The sequence below is a fragment of the Sciurus carolinensis genome, chromosome 11 (assembly GCF_902686445.1).
Source record: "Sciurus carolinensis chromosome 11, mSciCar1.2, whole genome shotgun sequence".
In the NCBI taxonomy this organism is placed as follows: Eukaryota; Metazoa; Chordata; class Mammalia; order Rodentia; family Sciuridae; genus Sciurus; species Sciurus carolinensis.
The window spans coordinates 44754567-44778728 of record NC_062223.1 but is presented as its reverse complement, the minus strand read 5'-3'; the positions used below and the strand labels follow the sequence as shown (position 1 = coordinate 44778728).

At 33.7% G+C, this 24162-nt stretch overlaps 1 protein-coding gene and 1 long non-coding RNA gene across 2 annotated transcripts in view; one reads left to right on the top strand and one right to left on the bottom strand.

Annotated features, from left to right (window-relative positions):
* Positions 1 to 21294, top strand: part of Qser1 (glutamine and serine rich 1) — an 86048-nt gene extending 64754 nt beyond the window's left edge. The window contains 10 exon segments of the mRNA XM_047517137.1: positions 2885 to 3207; positions 4224 to 4340; positions 5654 to 5787; positions 6596 to 6813; positions 11860 to 11997; positions 14019 to 14116; positions 15635 to 15787; positions 17149 to 17244; positions 20158 to 20218; positions 20221 to 21294. Coding sequence (XP_047373093.1) covers positions 2885 to 3207; positions 4224 to 4340; positions 5654 to 5787; positions 6596 to 6813; positions 11860 to 11997; positions 14019 to 14116; positions 15635 to 15787; positions 17149 to 17244; positions 20158 to 20218; positions 20221 to 20297 — 1415 coding nt within the window. The 3' untranslated portion in view covers positions 20298 to 21294.
* LOC124958748 (uncharacterized) overlaps positions 1 to 24162 on the bottom strand; it is a 66818-nt gene that overhangs the window by 22408 nt on the left and 20248 nt on the right. The window contains exon 3 of the long non-coding RNA XR_007103941.1: positions 11713 to 11787. This is a non-coding gene — a long non-coding RNA (uncharacterized LOC124958748). The remainder of the gene's footprint in view (positions 1 to 11712; positions 11788 to 24162) is intronic.

The following is a 24162-nucleotide window of genomic DNA, read 5'->3' as shown; positions in this document are numbered from 1 at the left end:
CTAACACTGGTCATTGTGTATTATTACTATCTAAAGCCATGCTATGGCTGTGAAAGTTGTATCTCATTTTGTTTTGCATTTATTTAATGACTCCTGTTGAGTGGCCTTTCATGTGCTTTTTGGTTCTTTTTTAATATCTTCTTGGGACAAACATTTATTCAGATCCTTTGCCCATTTTTAAAATTATTTGTCTTTATTGAGATTATGAGTTCTGCAAATATTCTGGATATAAATCTTTGGTAAGTATATTTTTATTTATGATTGTTTCCCATTCTCTAGGTTATCTTTTCACTTTCTTGATGGCATTAGTTTTACATTTGGATGAAGTTCATTTTGTTTTCTTTGGTTACATATGCTCTTGGTGGCATTTCTAAAACCTTAACCCAAGGTCATAAAGATTTACACCCATGAGTCAGGCATGGTGACACATACCTGTAATCCCAGTGACACAGAGACTGAGGCAAGAGGATCACAAATTTAAGACTAGCCTAAGCACTTTCGCAAGGGCCTAAACAACTTAGTAACACTGTCTCTAAATGGGAAGGGAAGAAAAAAAAAAAAGCTTTACACCTGTTTCCTCTAAGAATTTGATAATTTTAGCTTTTACACTTAGGTTTATTATCTGTTTTTAGTAAATTTTGTATATGGTGTGAGGTAGAGTTCCAACTTTATTCTTTCATATGTGGCTGTCCAGGTATCCAAGCACCATTTGTTGAATAGACTGTTCTTTCCCTACTTAATAGTTTTGGCACTTTTGTTGAAAATTTTTTCAAATGTAGGAGTCCAGAAGATCTTTCTGCTCCACTGATCTTATGACTGTATTGTGTCTGTTAATATACTACCTTGATTACTGTAGCTTTATAGTAAATTTTAGTAAATTTTAAAATTGGGAGTGAATCTTCCAGCTTTACTCTTCTACTTTCAAGATTATTTCAGCTATCCTGGGTCTTCTTCATTTCCATGACTTTTGGAATCAGTGTGCCAATTAATGGAAAAAAATACAGCTAGAATTTTTATAGGGGTTGGGTTGAATCTGTATATCAATTTGAGGGGTATTGCCATTTTAACAGTGTTAAGTTTTCTGATCCATGAACATGGGATATTTTCCTAATTATATAGTTGGGCATTTTTTAATTTTTTGAACAGTGTTTTGTAGTTTTCACAATGTAAGCTTTGCATATCATTAAATTTATTCCTAAATATTTTGTTTCTGAACTGTTGTAAATTGTGTTTCTATTTTCATTTTTGGATTTTTCATTATAGGTATATAGAAATACATTTGATTGTTGTATATTGGGCTTCTTGTTTCCTTCAGTCTTGCTGAACTCATTTACTAGTTCTAATAGTCCTTTAGTAATTCCTTAGAATTTTCTATATATACAAGATCTCTCATCAACAAATGAAGGTAATTTTACTTCTTTAGATATCTTTCTTAGGAGAAAGCATCCAGTTTTTCAACATTAAGTATGATGATAGTGAGTTTTCTTAGGTATTATCTATCATTTGGGTAAGCTGTCTTCTGATTTTAGGTTTGTTTGTTTGTTTTATCATGAAAGGGTATTAAATTTTGTCAAGTGCATTATCTCATGTGTTGAGATGATCCTATGGTTTAGTCCTTTGTTCTATTAACATAGTATTTTGTGTTGATTGATTGATCCCCCCCTTTTGTGATATTGGAGATTGAACCCAGGGACACTCTACCACTGAGCCACAAGTAGTGGTAGAGTGCCACTGGCTTCAACTTTTTTTTTTTTTTTTTTTTTATTCGAGGAAGAGTCTCACCAGGCTGTAGAGGCTTACCTTGAATTAGAGATCCCCCTACCTTAGCCTCCAGAGTTGCTAGAATTACAGGCAGGGGGACAGCATTGATTGATTTGAAGATGTTAAGCTAACCTTTATTCCTAAGATAAGTCCCACTTGGTCATGACTGAGTGATTCTTATTCTTTTTTTTTTTTTCATTTTTGATTCTAGGGATTGAAACCATGGCCTCATGCATGCTAATCATGCACTCAACCACAACTATGTCCCTAGCCCTTGTATGATTCTTTCTATACTTTAGCAGATTTGCTCGTATTTTGTTTAGGATTTTCGTGCTTATATCATGGTCTGTAGTTTTTTCATGATATTTTTGTCTAGTTTTGATATTAGAATAATACTGGCCTCATAGAATGAGTTGGAAATTGTTTCCTCCTATTTTTTTGGAGTTAGTAAAGGATTGGTGTTGATTCTTTAACTGTTGATAGAATTCATCATTGAAGCCATTTGGCCTGTGTTTGAGGATGCTTTTAAATTACTTTTTTTTTTTTCCTTTATATTAGTCTATTTAGATTTTCCCTTTCTTCCTGAGTCCTTTTTAGTAGTAGTTTGTGTCTTCCTATGAAGTTGTCCATTTCATCTAGGTTATTTAATTTATTGACATAGGTTTTCCATATTTCTTTATATCCCCACCCATTAGTTTCTAGTGCTTTTTCATAGTATTTTGGGGATATTTTCCTCTCCCACATCTAATTAGCCTTTCATTTTCTAGGAATTCTTTACAGCTTTAGTTGCCTGACCTTTTCTTTTATCACTTTTATGTGATTCTTCTTTTAAATATGTCTTTTTTGGTCAACTTAAAGTGGAATTGGGGGTAAGGATACATACATACATACATACATGCAGATTTGCATTGCAATCTTCTTGTCATCCAGATTCAGTTCTCATGACTTTGATTCTTGGAAATTGATAGCCATTTTTAAATTTCTTCCAGTGGTTTTGACTGTTTCAACCAATTGATTGCAAAAATAATCGTCCCTTTCTTTCTAAACTGTTCAGATTTTACTCAAAATACGTAAATGTTTAAATATTATATTACTGATTTGCATTTACTTGATTTGGTTTCAGAAGCCCTACACGTGGCAAGTTCTAGCCCATCTGCCAATACTACTAGTACTGTTACTACTTCCTCCACCACTGTGGGTGCAGTTAAGCAAGAATCTCTCCAGTCTACTTCATCTGCAATAAACATCCTGGAAAATACAAATTCTTCAGAACCCCCAAAACCCATTGAACTTGATGGTCTTCCTTTAGAACAGTTTGCAAAAGAACAAGACACTGTTGCCATAGAAGGTTTTACAGATGAGGAAAACACAGGAAGTGGAGGAGAAGGCCAGTACAGAGAGCGTGATGAATTTGTGGTAAAGATAGAAGACATAGAGACTTTTAAGGTAATGTGAACATTCACAAATTTAAAGGTCATAGTTCAACTTACAATGCATTTATAGCCTTCATGGTAACTTCAGTAGCATTCATCTACCTTCTGTTACAAATGTTATATTTTTACAATTATTTAAGTATTTGATAAGATCAACTAGTAGATGTTAGGTTAGATATTTTGAAAAAGGAAAAATTGAAAATAGTTTTAATTTTATCTTGATATGATGTGTTTCTGACCAGTCAGATGCAGTTGGTGCTAGTAATTATACCATTTTTGAAATGTTAAGTTTTTCAAGGCTTCCAACTCAGTATGTTTAGAAAATGGTGATTTATATAATTTTAAAGCTTAAAGAAAAATAACAGAACTACCATGAAAAAGTATAATTAGACTTAATTTCATAGCTTCAAATTGTAGAGCCATGAGTAGAATGTTAGAATTTCACATAAGAAACTTTTAGCCATGCTTAAGATGATATATTTTTGAGTTTTTGTTTGCTTGCCTTTGCTTTTATTTTTTTTTCTTACATTGGAGCAGAGAGGAATGGCATTAGCTAGAACAACAAACATAGCATTCAAATAACTGTATTTCTACCATTCATAATTAACTACTGTAAATATTTTAGCATATTGAGGGGTTTCTGGCCTTTTGAAATATGTATATACTTTTAATAAAATTTCATAAATAATATATGACAATATCATTAGCAGAAGACTTTCTGACAAAAGGGTAATGATCTACTTGTGTTAGTGAGCTTCCTATTTCTGGAAGAATTTAAGCAGATACTGAATAACCTAACCAACTTATAAAGAGTTATTGCTAGGGGCTGGGGTACAACAACTTAGTGTTAGAATGCTTCCGTAACATGCACAAAACCCAGGATTTGATCCCTAGCACTGCACGGGGAAAAAGAGAATTATAACAGAAATTCAGTAGTGATTAGAAATAAACCATTGAGTAGGTCTTTAATATTTCTTTCAGCTCTAAGATATTCTATAAATCTAAAATATAAATAATTACTTACAACAGGAGGCTTTAAAATCAGGAAAAGAACCCCCAGCTATTTGGAAAGTACAAAAAGCTTTATTACAGAAATTTGTTCCAGAAGTTCGAGATGGGCAAAGAGAATTTGCAGCTACAAATAGTGTAAGTATTATGCTTGTTTACATTAGCCTTCTATATTTCAACAGTGATCCAGGAGAAACTACAGAATGATTTTAGATTTAAATGCATTTTATACTGAATATTTTTAAATATTTGAGCTACATAATATATGAAACTCTGATAGTGTGATTTAAAAATAAAATCAGTGAGTAAATCCCAGCTATTTAAAATTAAATGACTGTTGCTTAACTGTGTTTTGTTTTGTTTTGTGTTGTTTTTAAATAAAGAAAAGGAATTAGTATTAGCCTGAAGGTTTCACATGAACTCATAGGCTCTTATATTATTCTACCAAATACCCTGACTTACCAGAAGACTGACAGAAGTTATTCTTTTGTACTTTCATAGCTTTTCAATAGCTTTGAGTAGCTAAGCATCTGCCAAATGAGATTGCCTTTATAACCATATAAACTGGCTGCAGTCAAAAAAATAAGCCTAACCCAGCTCGGTGGTGCATGCCTGTAATCCCAGGGCTTGGGAGGCTGAGACAGGAGGATCCAGAGTACAAAGTTAGCCTCAACAAAAGTGAGATACTAAGTTCTCAATCAGTCTCATGTGGGCAAGGGAATCGGTACCCATTGGAGAGATGGGCTGACTGTGAAATAAAAGCTATGAAAGTAATATATCAGAAAATAAGACAAAAAGACCAGAATATTTTTAAAGCAGGAGCGTGACCTCTTGAGTCACCCAGAAGGGTCTGACTCTTAACAAAGAAACCCACACTTGCTTGCTTTATAGCGGTACAGATGGAAGGGGATTGATAGTTATAAGGCTTCAGTGTGGGAGGAGCCTTGTTTTAAGGCTTGCTTCTCGGTGTGGCAGGGGTCTTGCAGTAAACAGGTTTGATGAGTTACCCCTATCTCTGGGACGGTGTTTGAAGTTGAACTGTGAGGTAGATCAGGATGCCAGGCGTTCTTGCACCAGGGGGCATTCTTGCTCCTCCTGGTAGTTCCCAACACAGGGCTTCCCTGTCTAATGACTTGTTTGTTCCTTTCACACACGGCTCCTAGATGGCTTCCTGTACTAAGCAACTCAGTGAGACTCTGTCTCTAAATAAAATACAAAATATTGGTGGGGATGTGGCTCAGTGGTTGAGTGCCCCTGAGTTCAACCTCTGGTACCCACCCCCCGGGGGGGGGGGGAGAATGAGCCTCAGATCACTTTTATTCAGGATGAAATTAGCTTGGCCAGAGCTGCATTTTAGAAAACATGAAGGATAGAGGTGAGAGTCAAGGCAACAAAGTAATATTTATGTGTAGATTGTACAATTATATAATTCAAGGTATTTCTTTCCTTAGTACCTTGGATATTTTGGAGATGCAAAGACTAAATACAAAAGGATATATGTGAAGTTCATTGAAAATGCAAACAAAAAGGAGTATGTCCGCGTGTGTTCCAAAAAACCAAGAATTAAGCCTTCACAAACTATCAGGTATTTGTTTTCTTATGTAATTTTTTAAATATATTTGTAGGGCTATTTTGGCAATATCATTGTACAAAAGATTATATCAGTTGAAGAGACTGATTTTTTTAATATTCTTTTTTATTTGTAGATCAACACAATACTTTTATTTTACTTATGAATTTTTATGTGGTGCTGAGGATTGAACCCAGTGCCTCATGCATGCTAGGCAAGCACTCTACTACTGAGCCACAACCCCAACCCCGACTGATTAATTTTCTTATTTTTTTGGCCTTGTTCATGTGAGGCAAGCACTCTACCAACTGAGCTATATCCCCAGCCCCTGATTTGTTTTTGATGTTATAATAGACAGGTCTGAAAATGTAGTACCTGTTAAAATAAGTGATTCTTTTGAAAGAATGAAGTGGACATTAGAAAACTCATGCTATGTGTGATGAGATAACCATCCTTTTCTTTGCCTTAGTCCTTTTACTGTCACCATAATATATAGAAAATAATTGAATTTAGAGTGAAAAAGCTCTTTGTGACATAGAGAAGAAATTTTTCTGAAGTCCTCTTTTTTATCCATAAAATGAGGCTGGCTTTGAACTCGGGATCCTCCTGCCTCAGCCTCCCGAGGTTGCTGGGATTACAGGCATGTGCCACCACACCCAGCTGGGAGTCACTATTGAGATGTATAGGGCATATATTTAGTTTGGAAGAGTTGGTGAGGGTTTTTAAATAATTTTTCTTCTCTGATTCTCACTTTTTTTTTTCCTAATTTATTTTAGTTTAACAAGGTTTAGTGTATTAATGAAGTTTGTTTGTAACATTACAGAACTGTTCAACCTAAGCCAACTAGTAGCAGTAAAACTTCTGATCCTCCAACATCAAAAACTACAACAACAAAAGCTCCTTCTGTGAAACCCAAAGTTAAACAGCTAAAAATAAAAGCTGAGCCACCACCAAAGAAACGGAAGAAATGGAAAGAAGAATTTTCTTCTTCGCAGTCTGACTCATCTCCTGAGATCCATTCTAGTAGTAGCGATGACGAGGGTGAGTGCTCCACACAGCGAGCACCTTGATACCTTCAGACAGTCTACGTGAGGGGAGGAACAGATGCTGACCGTGTAAAATTCATTTGTTCTTTACAGCATTTCTCTACCTTCTACGTTCTGCTGTGCTTTTAGGGGAAAAAAAAGCTGAAACTCAGTAGGCCCACACATGTAGCCTTAATAGAAAAAAAAACAACTCACCTTTGTGAGTTCTAGCCTCAGTCATGCTTGTTATCTCACTTTTGTGGACAGAATGGGGATTAGATCAGATGATTACTAACAATCCCCCTCTAGTTCTAAATTTCTGAGTGTCTGTTAATGCCAGAAAAAAAGAATTAAATAAGTAGCAACTCAAACTTATAATTAATATGATATAGTGACATATAAAATAATATGTACTTCTGACATATGTAAGATGCATACTAGTATGTATATGCTACCAGCCAACCATGTGCCAATGACTAAGATATGCCTTCATTTTTTTTTTATAAAATGAGAAAATTGTACTGAAACAGATCAGCAGATACCAAACTTTCTGACCTTAGAACCTTTTGTCACTCTTAAAAACTAGAAAATAATAAAGAGCATTTATGTATTTATATTTGTTAATATACTGTTAGAAATTAAAACAGATGCAATTTTAAGATACATGAATATAAAGCACACATTACATTTGCCATCAAACCTTTATGTGTGATGTATACAAGAAATTGCAAGCAGTTAGGTAGTTAAGGGCAGCGGTTGACAAACTGGCTGCAGACCAAGTCTGATCATCTGCCTTTTTTATTGATGGGGCAGGGGGATTACTGGGGATTGAACCCAGGGTCCCTTTACCACTGAGCAGTGTTGCCAGCCCTTTTAAGTTTTTTTTTTTTTTAGACAGGGTTTCACTGAGTTGCTTAGGACCTCACCAAGTTGCTAAGGCTGATCACGAGGTTGTAATCCTCCTGCTTCAACCTCCTGAATCACTGGGATTACAGGCATGCTCCACTGCAACCAGACTGTTCTTATGTAACATTGTTATTGGAACATGGACCAAAGACACTGTTTGGAAATTTATGTATTTCCATACAGTTGCTTTCCCACTACAGTGGTAGGTTTGGGCAGTTTCTATAGAGACCATATATGACCAGCAAAACTTAAAATATTTAACATGATCCTTTACAGAGAAAATCTGCTGTTCTCCTGGAGCATAAATTTGAAGATAGGGAAGAGATAAAGGGATGATGGAAGGTCATGTATGCTATACCTAAACTGAAAAGCAAAGGAGAGCCCTTGGAGGGATTTAAATAGGGAAGCAACATGGTAAAATTTGAATTTTACAAGGCAAGCTTTCAGGCACAAATTGAATCTGAACCTAATTAGTAGCAATAGAGATGGAAGAAAGGAGACAGATTTGACAAATTCAGGATGTGATCTTGAAAAAAAAACTTAAATGATGAATTGCTTTTTGGATGTGGTTAAGGTTGTTGTCAAGGATGGTTTCTGAGTTACAAGTACCACTGCTTGAGAGATGATCTTAGAGATTATTTGATTAGAAATAAAGTCATAATAAAAATTCTTACAGTGCTGACGTCTACTTCAAATGTATTGTTTTTTGAAAAGCTTTGAATGGTTATTTAAAAGTATACACATGAGAATTTTGAAGAAAATTCTGTACTTTTCAATATGTATTTGAAGGCATTATGTGTAATTTTTGCAGTTATCTGTCCTGCCTACTACTTATAATAATAGAGGGATTTTGAGGGGGTTGGAGGTATAGCTTAGTCTGTAAGAGTGCTTACCTAGCATGCAGGAAGCCCTGTGTTCATTCCCCAGCACTGCAAAAAGTAAAGTGGGGGAGGGATTAAAAAAAAATAGAGGGGTTTGGGTTGGGTTCTGAATTTGCAATCAGCAGTTTCTTCAAATATCTAACTTTGAAAAAAAGTTCTTCCATTGGTAACATTAGTGACCACTAGGTGTCACTGATAAGCAAGGATTTTAGTGCTTTTAAGAAGGTAAATATTGTTAACAGATTTATATTCTGCTCATTAGTAAATCTTTGTTTCAGGATACCTTTAAAGTCATCCAATGTATTGAGATTTCAGATAGTTCAGTATATGTGGGCTAAACCTATTGGTATTGACTAAATAGCAATTAAAACAAAATTTAAAAATATTTAAAATGAACTGACTACTACTTATTAACATACATTGTTTTAAAACAACTTTTCTAAAACTGTTAACATGAATGCTACTTTTATATCTGCTTCTACCTTCAGCTATTATGTATTATGTTGTTTAGAGTATATGAAGAAAACGTAGCACCCATTTATGTGGTTGAGAAGGGGAACAGTGTTATAATTGCCTTTTCAGATATGAATATTTTTATTCAGTACTCAAAACTTGACAAATGACAGTTTTTTGAACTCTTCATGCTCTGTTACATTAAAATCTGTTGATTTGTCTTCCCCTTTGATTGTATTTTTCATACATGCATGGTTTCATGACATTCATTGGCTGTATGAAAATATTAGTTCAGTAATATAGATATTCTAAAAATTCATACATTTTTTTCAAATTAAAAAGTTATAGTTAAATACATATAAAATTTACCATTTTGATGATATTTTAGTTTTAAGTGGACAGTTTGGTATTATTAATTACATTCACATTCTTCTGCAACCATCATCACTACTAGTTCCAAAACTTTATCAGCCAGACAGAAACTGTGTACTCATTAAGCAATGTCTCTCCATTCACCCTTTCTTCCAGCTGCTGGTAACTTATATTTTTTTATCTCTATTAATTTGACCATATATGTAGAATCATAATATTGGCCCTTGTGTGTCTGGCTTCTCTGACTTGGAAAAATGTTTTTAAGTTTTATCCATGTTGTAGCATGGATAAACTTTATTCTTTTTATAGATGAATAACTGGAATACTTTGTTCTTTTTATGCTGAATAATATTCCATTGTATGTCACACCATATTTTGTTTACCCATTCATCTGTTGATGGACACTTAAGTTGTTTCTATCTTTTCACTATTATGAATAATTTGCTGTAATGAACATTGGCACATAAGTATCTGAGTTCCTATTTTTAATTCCTTTGGGTATATACCTAGGAGTAGAATTGCTGGATCATGTCAATATTCATTGATGAAATTTTTGAGAAACCACCAAACATTTTCATAATGATTGCAGCATTTTATACCCCTAGCAGGAATGCATGGTGGTTTTAGTTTCTTCACATCCTGACACTAAAAAAAAAAAAAAAAAAATCATAGCCATTCTTATGTGTGATAACTCACTGTAGTTTTGATTTTTGTTTCCCTAATGAGTAATGATTTCAAGCATTTTTCCAGGGCCTTATTGACTGTTTGCATATCTATCTTTGAAGGAATGTCTGTTCAAATACACTGCCCATATAATAACTTGAGTTTTTTGTCTTTTGTTGTTAAGTTGTAGAAATTCTTTATGTACTCTAGACTTTAAACCCTTATCTGATTTGAAAATATTTCCTTCCATTTAGTAAGTTGTTTTTTCACTCGTTTTAAATTCTGAAGAACCCCAATTTGTCTATTGTTTTTTCTTTTGTTTCTTGTGCTTTGTTGTCATAGTTAGAATTGATTGCCAAATCCAAGGTAACAAAGATGGATCCCTGTGTTTTCTTCTAAGAATGTTATGATTTTTGGTATTATATTTAGGATATGTATTTCATTTTATAATATCAAAAAATAACATTAATTTTGCCCCTGACCTCATCAGTGAAGTCTTGACCATATATGCTGTCCGGTTCACAGTGTAGGATAAAGTATATCAGATTTTATCGCTGACAACAAATACAAATACTGTCAATTGTTTTCCTTGAAGTGAAAGATTGATTTCATTAATTTTAAAGAAAATACTCAAGTCTAAATAGGTATAGTATATAATTTTTCCAAATAAAAAAAGTGTTTCAGGGGAAAAGTAACTCATTTGTCTCATTACTCAATCATATGGGTGCTCTTTCTGGTGATGATCCTAATTCTCACATCAGCAGTGTTTTCTGTGTACCTCTGTTTTCATCATGCAGATGAAATACATTTACTCAAGAGTAAAGGTTTAGTTAAGGTAATAGTTTTTATTGCCTCATTAAGGACTATTCTTAAGTGAAACTAGCTTTTTTTCTCCCTGCAAGTGTTTGGCACTAATGAGACAAAGTTGTGACAAAGTGTATAGCTACTAGTATAATGGTGACACTACCTCGATTCATGCTAAGGAACCAGCAGTTTTACCCATTATTTCTTCTGCAAATGTCAACATAGTGAAAAAGATACTTAGCTTCTTAATATTATGAAAAGAGACTTGACACCAGAGACTGCTGAAAGGGTCTGTAGACCATATTGCTATTAGGGTCCCAATAATAGTTACATGTTTGGGTACAACAATGTCAAAATTGAGGCAAACCCTTGCCATTGAATTTAAGTGAAGTTTCCTCTATGTATAGGCTATGTTTACTTTTTTTGAAAAATTTTAGTATTACTTAGACTAGAATTCTCTAGTAATTTAAGTGTAGAAATAGAAGAGAAATCTATATATATATATAAACTCATACATTAGATATCTTAAGGTTTTCTTACCAACTAAACAGAAACCATCAAGACTAGAGTAGCATGACAGGGCAGCAGATGTCTGTGGTATGGGCCAGGGAAAGAGATATGGGTTCTTACCAGGTGTACCTTTCTAGATGCTGGAATGGTACGGGGTCTCAATCACCTAGAAGCTTTTAAAAAAATACAATGTTTAAACTTCATTATCATTCTTACCACACCACTACCAAAGATTCTTTTAGTAACTCTAGCAGTCTGTTTTTCTATTCTGTTTTAAAAGTTCTTAAGTGATTGTGATGTGCAAACCAACTTTGAAAGTATCTTACCTGGGTGATTTTAAAATGAGGCTAAGAAAACCTTAAAGAAACTGTATCTTGAATCTTTCATCTGCTTGTAGGCTCCTGTTATAGAGAAAAGTATTATAAAAATTGTTAGGAAGGAAAATTTAATATTTCATTTTTTCTTCATCCCAGAATTTGATCCTCCAGCTCCTTTTGTCACTCGCTTTTTGAACACAAGAGCAATGAAAGAAACTTTTAAGAGTTACATGGAATTGCTTGTTAGCATTGCCCTGGACCCTGACACAATGCAAGCCTTAGAGAAGAGCAATGGTACAGTCTAAGTAGTGCTTTCTGGACTTTTAAAAAATTATTACCTGTTAATTATGTGCTTACATATGGTTTGTATAATATATACCTGTAAGTTGTCAGTTAAATTCATCATACCTTAATTCTAGAAAATGGTCATATTTTTTTCATTCCTTATATGAATACTAGAGCAATTTAAAGTATTTTCATTGCTTTCTACTCAGGGAAAAATTATTATTCATTTGTTTCTTTGAATTCTATAATTATATCATCCTCATTAGTATTTTACTGAGTGTCTTTATTACATGAAAAGTCCATATTTCAATATATTCTGTTTTCCAGCAGTTGGGTAAATGAACCAGATGATAAGGGCATAAAGATTAGAATTGTATATATATTTTTTTCATCAGTTAAAGATGCATTGCAGAGGAATTATTTTGTAATCAGTTAAAACAATAGATGGGGTTAGGGGTGCACGTCAATGGTAGAGCGCTTGCTTAGCATGTGCAAGGCCCTAGGTTCAACCCCCAGCTGCAAAGCAAACAAAAGTCTCAATATATACATTTGGTTATATCAATTAATATGATTCCTTAACCTCAGTTAGCTCCCCAGGTCAGCATTTTTGCTGTCAAATGTTTTCTCTCTCAATCAAAACTCCTTGCAGCCCGGTATGGTGGTGCATGCCTGTAATCCCAGCGGCTTGGGAGGCTGAGACAGGAGGAACAAGGGTTCAAAGCCAACCTCAGCAAAAGTGAGGCATTAAGCAACTCAGTGAGACCCTGTCTCTAAATAAAATACAAAATAGGGCTGGGGATGTGGCTCAGTGGTAAAGGGCCCCTGAGTTCAATCCCTAGTACCAAAAAAAAATACCCTCCCTGCATCATAAAATACAAATTTCTTGTAGTAGTCATTTTTGTGTATTTATAGTGAAAGATTTTATATATTTATTGCTTATCAGTACCTTCTGATTTTTCTCCATTTTATATAAGGGGAAAGAAATTTAAAAGGTTATACTTAAAGATAATAAATTTATAATTTTTAAATTTGTTTTTGTGAAATATAAATAGTATTTGATTAGATTTAATCATTACTAGGCAGGCAAAATTAAACTATTAGGTGTGTTGTAGCAACTTTAGAAAGTATTTCTCAACAGGGACTTTTTATTTAAGGAGGCATTCTTTCCCAGGTTGCCATGCTTGTATTCATGTTTTAAATATATAAACATTCATTTTATTTTACTGTGAAGTTGATAACCTAGACTCTGAGGAGTTTTTTTTTTTTTTTTTTTCAGAAAAGTCATTAAGACAATTAATAGTATAAAATATTGCATATTACCATGTTGGTAAATTAAGAAATAGTTTAATAACCTAAAGTGTTTAATGCATTAGCAGAGGTAATTAACTTATACTTTGAAAGTACTTTTCTTAAAAGCTTAAAGTTCAGAGAGGTAAAAAAGTAAAACATTTCAAATGGGTGTCTTTGTCACACTTTCTCCTTTTAAAATAGCAATTTTGACACTGGGTTTTGCTTATTTTTCTTCCTCTACTTTTTCTTTGAATTAAGTGAGTTCAGTAAATTAAGAACATCTCAGGGCTGGGGTTGCAACTCAGTATAGAGCACTTGACTTACATACATGAGCACTGCATTTTTTAAAAAAGGATTATCTCTTGGTCATCCAGGGCATTTTATAAAACTTTATAATGATGACCAATTTCTATTGTGTAATCACTGTTATTGTTCAGATGGTAAATGAGGTGTAGAAATTGTTGCCAGTTGACCACATTGCTGTCATCCATTGGTTCTAGTTCACCTAAAACCCAGTACTTTTGCAGAACATATCTCATTATCTTACTACACTGCGTTTTTCACATTCTGTTATAAATTCATTTTACAAGTTCGCCTTTATTCAGAAAGCTTAATTTCCATTTTGATAAGCAATCATTTACATAAGCCAATGAATTTAAATTTTTAATATACAAATGTTTGAGGAAAAGTTGGATTTTTAACAAGTTGGTAGTTTATCCTGTTAAATTATGTTATTTCAGATGAGCTGCTTTTACCTCATATGAAAAAAATAGATGGCATGCTAAATGATAACCGAAAGAGACTGCTTTTGAATCTTCATTTGGATCAATCATTTAAGGTATTTCCTTTCAATTGTTTATTAGCAAAACTCAGTGACAATCACAGCCCTAAATATAATAGGAAGAAAAATCTATGGCCAAGTGCCATGCTGCATGCCTGTAATCCCAGTGCACCCCCAGGTTCAATCCTCAGTTCTAAAGGGGGGAAAAAAAAAGTTCTGTTCCTTAGAAATAATTAGCACAGTTTCTTATAATGTTCTTGTTAAATTTTGGAGTGAGTCCTGAAGCTTTTGAAGTTAATGATATTCTGTCTTCCTCCAAAAACCACATGCTTTATGTTATCATTAACATCTTGTGCTCACTGGGAAGATTTAAATTTTCTCCTTTCATCTCCACTGACCTAGTGCCCATGGTTTCTAAGATTCAGTTTTAGTCTTTAAATTCCATTTATTGCAATTAGTAATCTAGATGCAAAATTACTCAATCAGCATGTTTTAAATGCAAAGCACCAGAATATCTGATAAAAGCACGAATAATCTAAGAAAGGAATAATGCTAGAAACTAGTGATAACTCACTCTTAATAGGAAGTGCTAGAAGTTTTATTGTTTGTATCAAATGACACTTAGTTCTGTACTACATTTATATATAAGAAAAACTTACCTGTTTTAAAAATGTACCATTATCAAGGCCACAATGCCAGTGCTTGGAAACTGTATGAGTTTGGCAAAGATTGATCTTGAAAGTTTTAACAGTTAATGGTTGAGCTTATCAAATAAGGACTACATTCTGAATTTTAAATATAGTGGCAAGTACTTTAATCCTTTTAGTGTCAAAATAATAAATGTTGGCTGGAAGCTCTGTTTAATTTACAAAACTATAATGAAACTCTGTTAAATTTAGCTACAAGTATCAGTCAGTTGTTGTTTGTAGCTTTTTGTGTCAGGATGATTTGCCAAGTAGGTAAAGCATAAATATGCCAATGGAATTGGTTCTGTCATGCGCCACCATATTGTCAGTGTTAGCTACCATGTCTTTATGGACAGAAAATTCATCAAGTTCTGTTTTAAGATCTCATCTCACCAGTGCTTTTTGTGCATTTAAAAGAAGCATGAGAAGTGGCAAAACCAGAGAAGGATTACAAAGCTTCTTGTTGTTCTGTCCTCATCTTCATTTTGGGATCAGATGACTTCTTTATAGCAGGACTTGGCTTCATTTCAGGGTATTAACAATACTTAAAGTGGAAGAGCTTTGAAGTAACTTATATATGTCCCTCTTTCTCCTGCCTTGAAGCCAGTGAGGCATAACTAGGCAGAATTCTGTCTTGTTCAAGAGCCCTTACAGTGTAGTATGTGCTTTTGCTTTAAAAAGCAGGCCATACAGTTGGCCCAGATTCAAGGGATGGGGAAATAGATTCGATTTCTGATGGGAGGAGGTGCAAAGAATTTGTGGCCATGTTTATACCCCACAACGGTGTGTGTGTGTGTGTGTGTGTGTGTGTGTGTGTGTGTGTATGAATTTTAAATAGTTCAGGTTAGTTTTCTTCTGATGTCAGTTATTATGCTTCATTGTTTTAAAGAATGCTTTGGAAAGTTTTCCTGAACTAACAATAATTACTCGAGATTCTAAAACAAAAAGTGGAGGATCTGCTATTTCTAAAATCAAAATGAATGGCAAAGCTTATAATAAGAAAACTCTAAGGACTTCTAAAACAACTACTAAATCTGCACAGGTAAGGATATATTGATTAATGAAAGTTTACCTTTTCCAGTTAATAATACAGTTTTATACTATGTTGTCATTAAGTGTAAAGACTTTTGGGGAAGAAATAAGCAACTCTATCCTGAGGAAGAGGAACTTGGTGTTGTTTTTCTCTGATGCTTAGCACAGTATCTAACATACGATAAGTGCTCACAGATTTTTAAAATAAGGAAAGAATCATCCTATGCTTATGTTTATATACTTGTGTGAGGTTTTCATTTTATTAATTGAAAAACAATTATTATATATCATGTACAACACATTTTAAAATATGATTTGTGGAATGGCTAACAAGCTAATTAACATAAGTATTACCTTTTATTGTCATTGGATACACATGTGTACAGATACATGAGGATGTACACACTCCATAAGATACAATATTGATTTCATATCTGCATAGTCATTAAAATTGGAATTTGTTCATCTTTAAACATAGTAAAAATTGTTATAACCTTTTGAGAAAACGGTTTTATAGAGTAACAGCTCCACGTCAAAAGTGTGTTCTATAGAAACACATTCACAACGGCCTTTGGCTCATTGCACAATTGTAAGAGCAATCCAGTTATCCACTGCTAGTGTGAAGTTAGATAAAGGGCCATGAAGACAATGTAATATTTACTTTTGAAAAAGAAGAGATAGATTTATTAATACTTTCAAAAAAATTATTTTTAGGGCTGGGGAGAGAGCTCAGCTGGTAGAGTGCTTGCCTCACAAGCACAAGGCCCTGAGTTTGATCCCCAGCACCGCAAAAAAAAAAAAAAAATTATTTTTAGTGCGTTTAGTGTGCCAAATAGATTTCTAAGTAATTGGGATACAACATTAAAAACTAGTTAAAAAATCCCTGCCTTCATATCATTTATATTTGGAAGGGTGGAGAGGTAGAAATATATGTAATAAATGGAAAGATAACCCAAGTTGTAGTTAGATAAAAAATAACTAGTGAGGGTGAAGAAAAGTTACAGAATAATATGTATAAATGATTCCCTTTTATTATAAAATTAAGGTATAACATGCGATTAGCTTTATTTATGTCTAAAGCAAGAGATTATAGAAAGCTTTTACTTTATAAATATTATTTAAAATTTTCTATAATGTTAAAATTTTTCTATAATGTTAATTTTTTAAATAGTGCCTATTTATATTGAGGAAAAAGTTTAATGAAGATTTAAAAATAAAATTTAAACTCTTATTTTGAATGAACCTCTGTATAACCTAGCCACATAAATCATTTTTAGAATTACCGTAAAACTTTTGATTTAGATTTTCCCAAAGATATTCTTATCTCAGATGTTACAGAAAATATATCTATAAACCTTTTTGTTTTTATAGGAGTTTGCTGTTGATCCAGAGAAAATACATTTGTATTCCTTGTATCATTCACTCCATCATTATAAATATCATGTTTATCTGATATGTAAGGAAGAGGTAATGTCTTTCATTTATTCAAAAAAGAAATGTATGTTTTTCTAAACTTAAGAGATTATACCTATAGTATTTGTGAATGCTTTAAAAAGAATTGTTATAGGGCTGGGGTTGTGGCTCAGTGGTATAGCGCCCGCCTAACATACATGAGGCCCTGGGTTTGATCCTTAGCACCACATAAACATACAAAAATAAAGGTATTATGTCCACCTACAACTAAAAAAGAATATTAAAAAAAAGAATTGTTATAAAATGTGTTTGTGTCACCCCAATTAAAATGGTGATTATCAAGAACACAAGCAACAATAGGTGTTGGCGAGGATGTGGGGAAAAAGATACACTCATACATTGCTGGTGGGGTTGCAAATTAGTGCAACCACTCTGGAAAGCAGTATGGAGATTCCTCAGAAAGCTTGGAATGGAACCACCTTTTGACCCAGCTATCCCACTCCTTGGCCTAGGACTTAAAATCAGCATACTACAGAGACAACCACATCAATGTTCATAGCTGCTCAATTCACAATAGCCAGATTGTGGAACCAACCTAGATGTCCTTCAATTGATGAATGGATAAAGAAACTGTGATATATATGTGTGTGTGTGTGTGTGTGTCTGTGTATACACAGACACACACACACACACAATGGAATATTACTCAGCCATAAAGAATGATAAAATTATGGTATTTGCAGGCAAATGGATGAAATTGGAGAATATCATGCTAAGTGAGATAACCCAATCTCAAAAAACCAAAGGACGAATGATCTCGCTGATAAGCGGATGATGACACATACGGGGGCGGGTTAGGGTTAGGGTTAGGGAGGGTGGCAAGAATGGAGGAAGGGAAGGACTGTATAGAGGGAAAAGAGGGGTGGGAGGGATGAGGGAGGGAAAAATAACAGAATGAATCAAACAACATTGCCCTATGTAAATTTATGATTACACAAATGGTATGCCTTTACTCCAAGTACAGAGAAACAACATGTATCCCATTTGTTTACAATAAAAAATAATAATAAATAAATGTAGATATGATATGGGAAAAAATGTGTGTATATATAAACGTTTTTCCTATATTTTCTGTAAGTGACAACTAGATATGTTGTTTTGCGTTTCCATGTTGTTTTGTGCTGACTCATCGGCCTTACCACCTCGGAGTGTGCAACTGGAAATGCTTTTAAGCTGCTAGTGCTTGCCCTGCCTTGCTATAATAAATAGTGCATTATTGCATTTTGTTCTCTCATAATGTAGAGTGATCCTGTTTAAATTCAGTTTAGTCACTACTCTGATATCTTGCTGTCTTATCACTAGTGGCCTTGCCCCACTTGATTGCAGAGAAATGGGCTTTTGTACCTTAGAATGAAGAAATGAAAGTTAATATTTAATTATAACTTTCAAGTATCATAGATTTTAAAGTGACTGAGAAATTACATAAGACAACAGTACCACCTTGTGGATGAGATGGAAGAATTAATTTCCTGGGAGAGAGTAAATGATTGTAGACAGTATTTCTTTTATCAGCACTATTAGCTTTTTCATTGTAAGAGGTTAAGTTGTCCCAAGGCTATATGTGATGTGTTAGATAGTAGTCTGGTATGGAAAGATGTTCATAGATCTACCTCTCTAGCAAAGGTGGTGATGCGAAATATGTTGACTGTTTTTACGGTGCTCTGAAATACAGAATTAGTCTCAATATTTGTCATTTGTTTTTTAACACAGTTGGAAGGAATTGAGGAAGTTTGAAGTAATTTTTCTAGCCTTCCTTTCTGCCTCCATGGAACCAATGATAATAGGATTAGACCTCACTCAAATTTATCTGAAATGAACATTCTCCCAGGGTGGAAATAAGAAAAAAATCAGTACGTGTTGATGAATTAATAAATTCATTTTCCACTGAAGGAATAGAGAGCATAAGGCTTTGTGAGGGGCTTGAGTATAAAGTGAAATAGAATCTAATGTGGTACTTTTTCTTTTTTATTTGTTCTTTTTAGATATATAGGATAGTAGAGTATATTTTGACACATTATACATACATAAAATATAACTTAGTCTAATTAGGATCCCATTCTTGCAGTTGTACATGATGTGAAATTTCACTGGTCATGTATTCATATACAAACATAAGAAAGTTATGTTCGATTAACTCTACTGTCTTGCCTAAACTCATCCTCCTTCCCTTCTCTCTTCATTCCCCTTTGTCTAATCCAAAGTACTTCTTTTCTTCCCCCCCTCCCCTTATTTTATGTGGGCACCCACATATCAGAGAAAACATTTGGCCTTTGGTTCTTTGGGGGTTGGCTTATTTTACTTAGCATGATAGCCTCCATTTCCATCCATTTACTGACAAATACCATAATTTCATTCTTCTTTAAGACTGAGTAATATTCCATTGTGTATGTACCACATTTTCTTTATCCATTCATCTGTTGAAGGGCACCTTGGTTGGTTCCATAGCTTAACTATTGTTAATTGAGCTGCTATGAATATTGTTGTGGCCACATCACTATAGTATGCTGATTTTAAGTCCTTTGGATATAAATCAATGAGTGGGATCCTGGGTCAAATGGTGATTCCAATTCACGTTTCCTAAGGAATCTCCATAGTGCTTTCCTAAGTGGTTGCATCTATTTGTACCACAAGTAATGTATGAGTGTACCTTTTTCCCCACATCCACACCAACATTTATTGTTACCTGTGTTCTTGATTATTGTCATTCTGACTGGAGTGAGATGGGATCTCAGTATGGTTTTAATTTGCATTTCTCTAATTGCTAGAGATGTTAAACATTTTTCATAATATTTCTTCTATGAAGTATCTGTTCAGTTCCTTTGCCCATTTATTGAGTTGTTTTGTTTTGGTATTTTTTGAGTTCTTTGTGTATCCTGGAGATTAATATGACACTTTTCTTTATTTTAGATTTCTTCTGTGCAGAAAAAAAATGAAGATTTAGGACAAGAGGAAATTGTTCAACTTTGTATGAAAATGTAAAATGGGTGGAGGACCTGTTTGAAAAATTTGGAGAACTTCTAAATCATGTACAGCAGAAATGTTCCTAACATTTCCACAACAGTCCCATCTTTTTTATAGCACTAATGAATGGCGGAGGTGGGGTGATCACAGATAATCAGATGTCGAGCAGAGGCCTCCTGCAGTTACGCCACTTCCGTCACCAAGCTTTCACCAGGACCTCTGCGGAAGGACAGTGGTGCTGCCAGGGAAGTCAGTCCTTAGAAATGGACCTCAGTCCCACCACATTTTTATCCTAATGAATGATTTTTCTATTTTATAAACCATTGGGTAACTGAGTTTTATTTTCAGAAATGTTTTTTGACAAATGATGAAGCATGCACTAAATATAAATTTTTCTTTATTGCTAGAGAGATAACACTTAAGTAACTTCATTATTTCTGACTCTGGCTACATGCCAGAATGAAAGAGGTGGCAGAAAGCATGCATTTATATTCATGTCTGGCCACAAAACTGAAAGTATTGTACATTATGTAAACAGATCTGGTGTGATGTAACATCCTATATGAGAATATCATCGATTTAGAATATAAAGTTCAGAAACTGCATTCTGCTTTATGGACTCCTTTTAACATGTTCAGGAAACTGGATGTGGAATTGGTGCAATTCTATGACTGCTTTTTGTGTCAAATTATATTGTAATGAAAAAAACAGTGACAGACTATTTTCCCTATCTCAAAGAAAAGTATTTTTGTTTATACTGTGTTTTCCCCTCTGGAAAATTTCAATTGTACATTTTATTTTACTAATAGTTGTATTTTTCACAAGGAAAATGTCATGGTTATAATTATGTTCTCTGTATCTGTACTACACTTCATTGCTTTCAGTAAATCCTATTTAGTTATATGTTGAATTTCTGTTGTGAATTTTATCTTGAGGTAACTGTTTTTGTTCATACGGATTTGCTTCAGTGTTATCCAGAATATGCATTCAGTGCTAGAATTCATTTAGCTTTATAAACGGGGCTGTGTTAGACACTGCAGCAATTTCCTGATTCATTAAATAAATTTTTTTATTAAACTAGTACTTCATTCACTGATTTGTTGAAATAAAAATCTAACTACATGCCACATTGGAAAGAATGAAATGGATAATCAGATGACATGCAGTGTTACACACAGCTTCCCTAACTCTTAGAACTGGAAGTGTTAGAGTTCTCCTTTCAGTGCCTTTTCAACCTTTATACACACTATTGTAGCTTTCTTAAGTTTGGTAGCTAGCGGTTCAAGTAGTTTAGCTAAGACAGTGAATGTATTAGGTTCAATATGACCTTGTGTTCTATTTGTGTTTGCCAACAGGATGCCTTATTTGTTTGTGTAAAAGATTTACTAGTGTCATTCTAAACTATCTCCTTTCTTAGGATTCTAAAGAAGTTGTTAATCATCATACTTTTGTTTATTTTACCACCATTTAGTGCCTTAAGTCCTTTCAAGAAAGCAGTATTACTGCTCAATGCCCAAATAAGTCATGCTTATGTGGATATTTCTGTTGTCTCGATATCCAGTTAACAGGCCAATTTCTTATATTTAAAACTTCAGTAAACTGGCAAAGAATTGAAGGCGACATATCACTTGATTTGTGAATAAAACGTTGTAGCATTGGGTGAAAAATAAGTATTTGAGTTTAGCTTAAATATTTATTTCTGATGATTATCTTATTAAAAGCAATAATCCTTAATACTTGTACCTGCCATTAGACAAGGTATTCAATAATAGAAATTTTTCTCAAGTGTTAAATATTCTTATTTTAAAAACAAAAGTAACCTATTCGATTAATTTGCCTAACTCATATGAGAGCTATGGAGAATAACAGCAGTGGGAAAATCAAAATTAATTTTGCAAGTGGAGGAGTAGGAAGCAGCCATATTTCTTTCTAATAGTCTTGACTGTGGACAGAATTGGTTTCTTTGATTTTCAAAGTACAGAGTAGGGAACTACATCTGCTGGTGTAGTGTTGTAAGTATACACCTTTACATTTCTTCCCTGGCTTACTTTCCTCAATCATTTATGTTTTAAATATTTTTAAAAGCCACTTTGCATTTAGGTAGTTCTTGAAGTAGATATTTGAAATTATAGCCACATTTTCCTCATGTTTAAGCCCCATGGAAAAAGATATTTCTTTAAAGTTAACCCATTTGCCATAGGACATAGCCCATTTCCTTTTGAACTGCAGTTGTCCTTAAAGTGTTTACAGCTGTATTCATATGAGTTAGTTAGTAAAATAAGTGTTTTCTTAATATGGGAGGCCAAGTCCTATGATACTGCCTCGAAGAAACCCTGGTAGTTTAGATGGATCATCTTCTCTCATTTGTTCCATGTAGCATAGGCAAAAACATCAACCTCAGGCCTTAGAAAAGTGGGACTTTTACTATGAGAACCATGCCCAAGTCCTCTGTTTGTATGAAGTTAAATAAATATCTAGCCTGTTAGCATTTACATTCCTTGCCAGGGAGTTTGAAATTTATAACGTAGAAATAACTTAGGTTGTAGATAGAATTAAAAAGGTAAAGCACATGTTACCACGACCCAGGAAAATATTTTTAAGAAATATTGAATTTTCCTACCTATAGATTTCTGGAAATAATTTAATGTAAAAAATGCAGTGTATTGGTGCTTATTACTAGTTCAGATGAGTGGTTGGAGAAAGGGGCCTCCTTCCTTATCATTTTCATTAAGACCCAATTTCCACTTACTTGACCTTCTTAATGAAGTCATAAATTTATAATTATGAATTATCACAGTAAGTTTAATTAGAAGCTGCCCATTTTTCTGTTATTACCAAATAGGAAACATTAGTAATGGGGGGAAAAATCATATTTTAAAAAGGTTTAGAAATTTTTTGGATTGCTTTTGAAATTCTGAAGTTCTTTAAGTTCCTAAAACTTGAAAATATATAGGTGTACTCATGCATTGGGACTATTTTTTAAATTTCATATTTTTAAACCATAATTTTCCTCTCAATATGCATATTTATTTTCTTTAAAGCAGCTATATTCCAACCCATAATTTGAAGATATGCTCATAAAACCAATACAGCAGCAGGGTTATTGAAGTAACTTTCCTAAATGCTGCTTCAGACATTTAAGTTGCAAATTTTATTGTATTTGTAGAATACAACTTTTGTTTTAAACTGTATTTCCATCTGTTTCACAAAAATGCTTTTCAAATAGAGTGGAATATCCTAGGATAACTGGTTCTATGTCAGTTATACAGTTATACTTGACACACAATTGTACAAACGAACAATGTACAATATTGGTTGTGCATTAACTTGCATGCACAACATTTGGTATCTGTTCACAAATGCATGTTTTTGCAAATTGCCTTTATTTATAAGTGACAGTAATTGAAGTCAAGGATACCAACAGGGCTGGGAATATAACTCAGCGGCAAAGCACTTGCCTAGCATGCGCAAGACCCTGGGTTCAATCCCCAGCACAGCAACACCAACGAAAAAGGATACAAAGAAACCTGCATTTGTAGTCCAGAGTTTTCAATTGGTCCATAGTACAATGTATGGAAAATGTGAAAGACAATTTTGTATATTTGTTTGTTACTAACTCAGATCATTAAAATGAAAACATTTTTTTAAACAACAAAATCAGAATGTTTGGTTTTTTTGTTTTGTTTTTTAAGAATTAACCACTGAGTTACGAAGTAGACAAAAGCCCCACATTCAGATTCCTCACAGAACATCATTACTAAATAGTTATTATACAAATGGTATAAGGCCCACCCATTAATTTCTCAAATAATAGTTAAAAGTCAGTCTGGTGAATTTTACAGCTTTTAAGTTACATCTTTCTAATCTTGTTATTTGAAGATAACACATAGCTAGAAGTAATTGATAAAACCAAAATATTCTTATTATCTTATAAATCGTTGCCTAAGACAA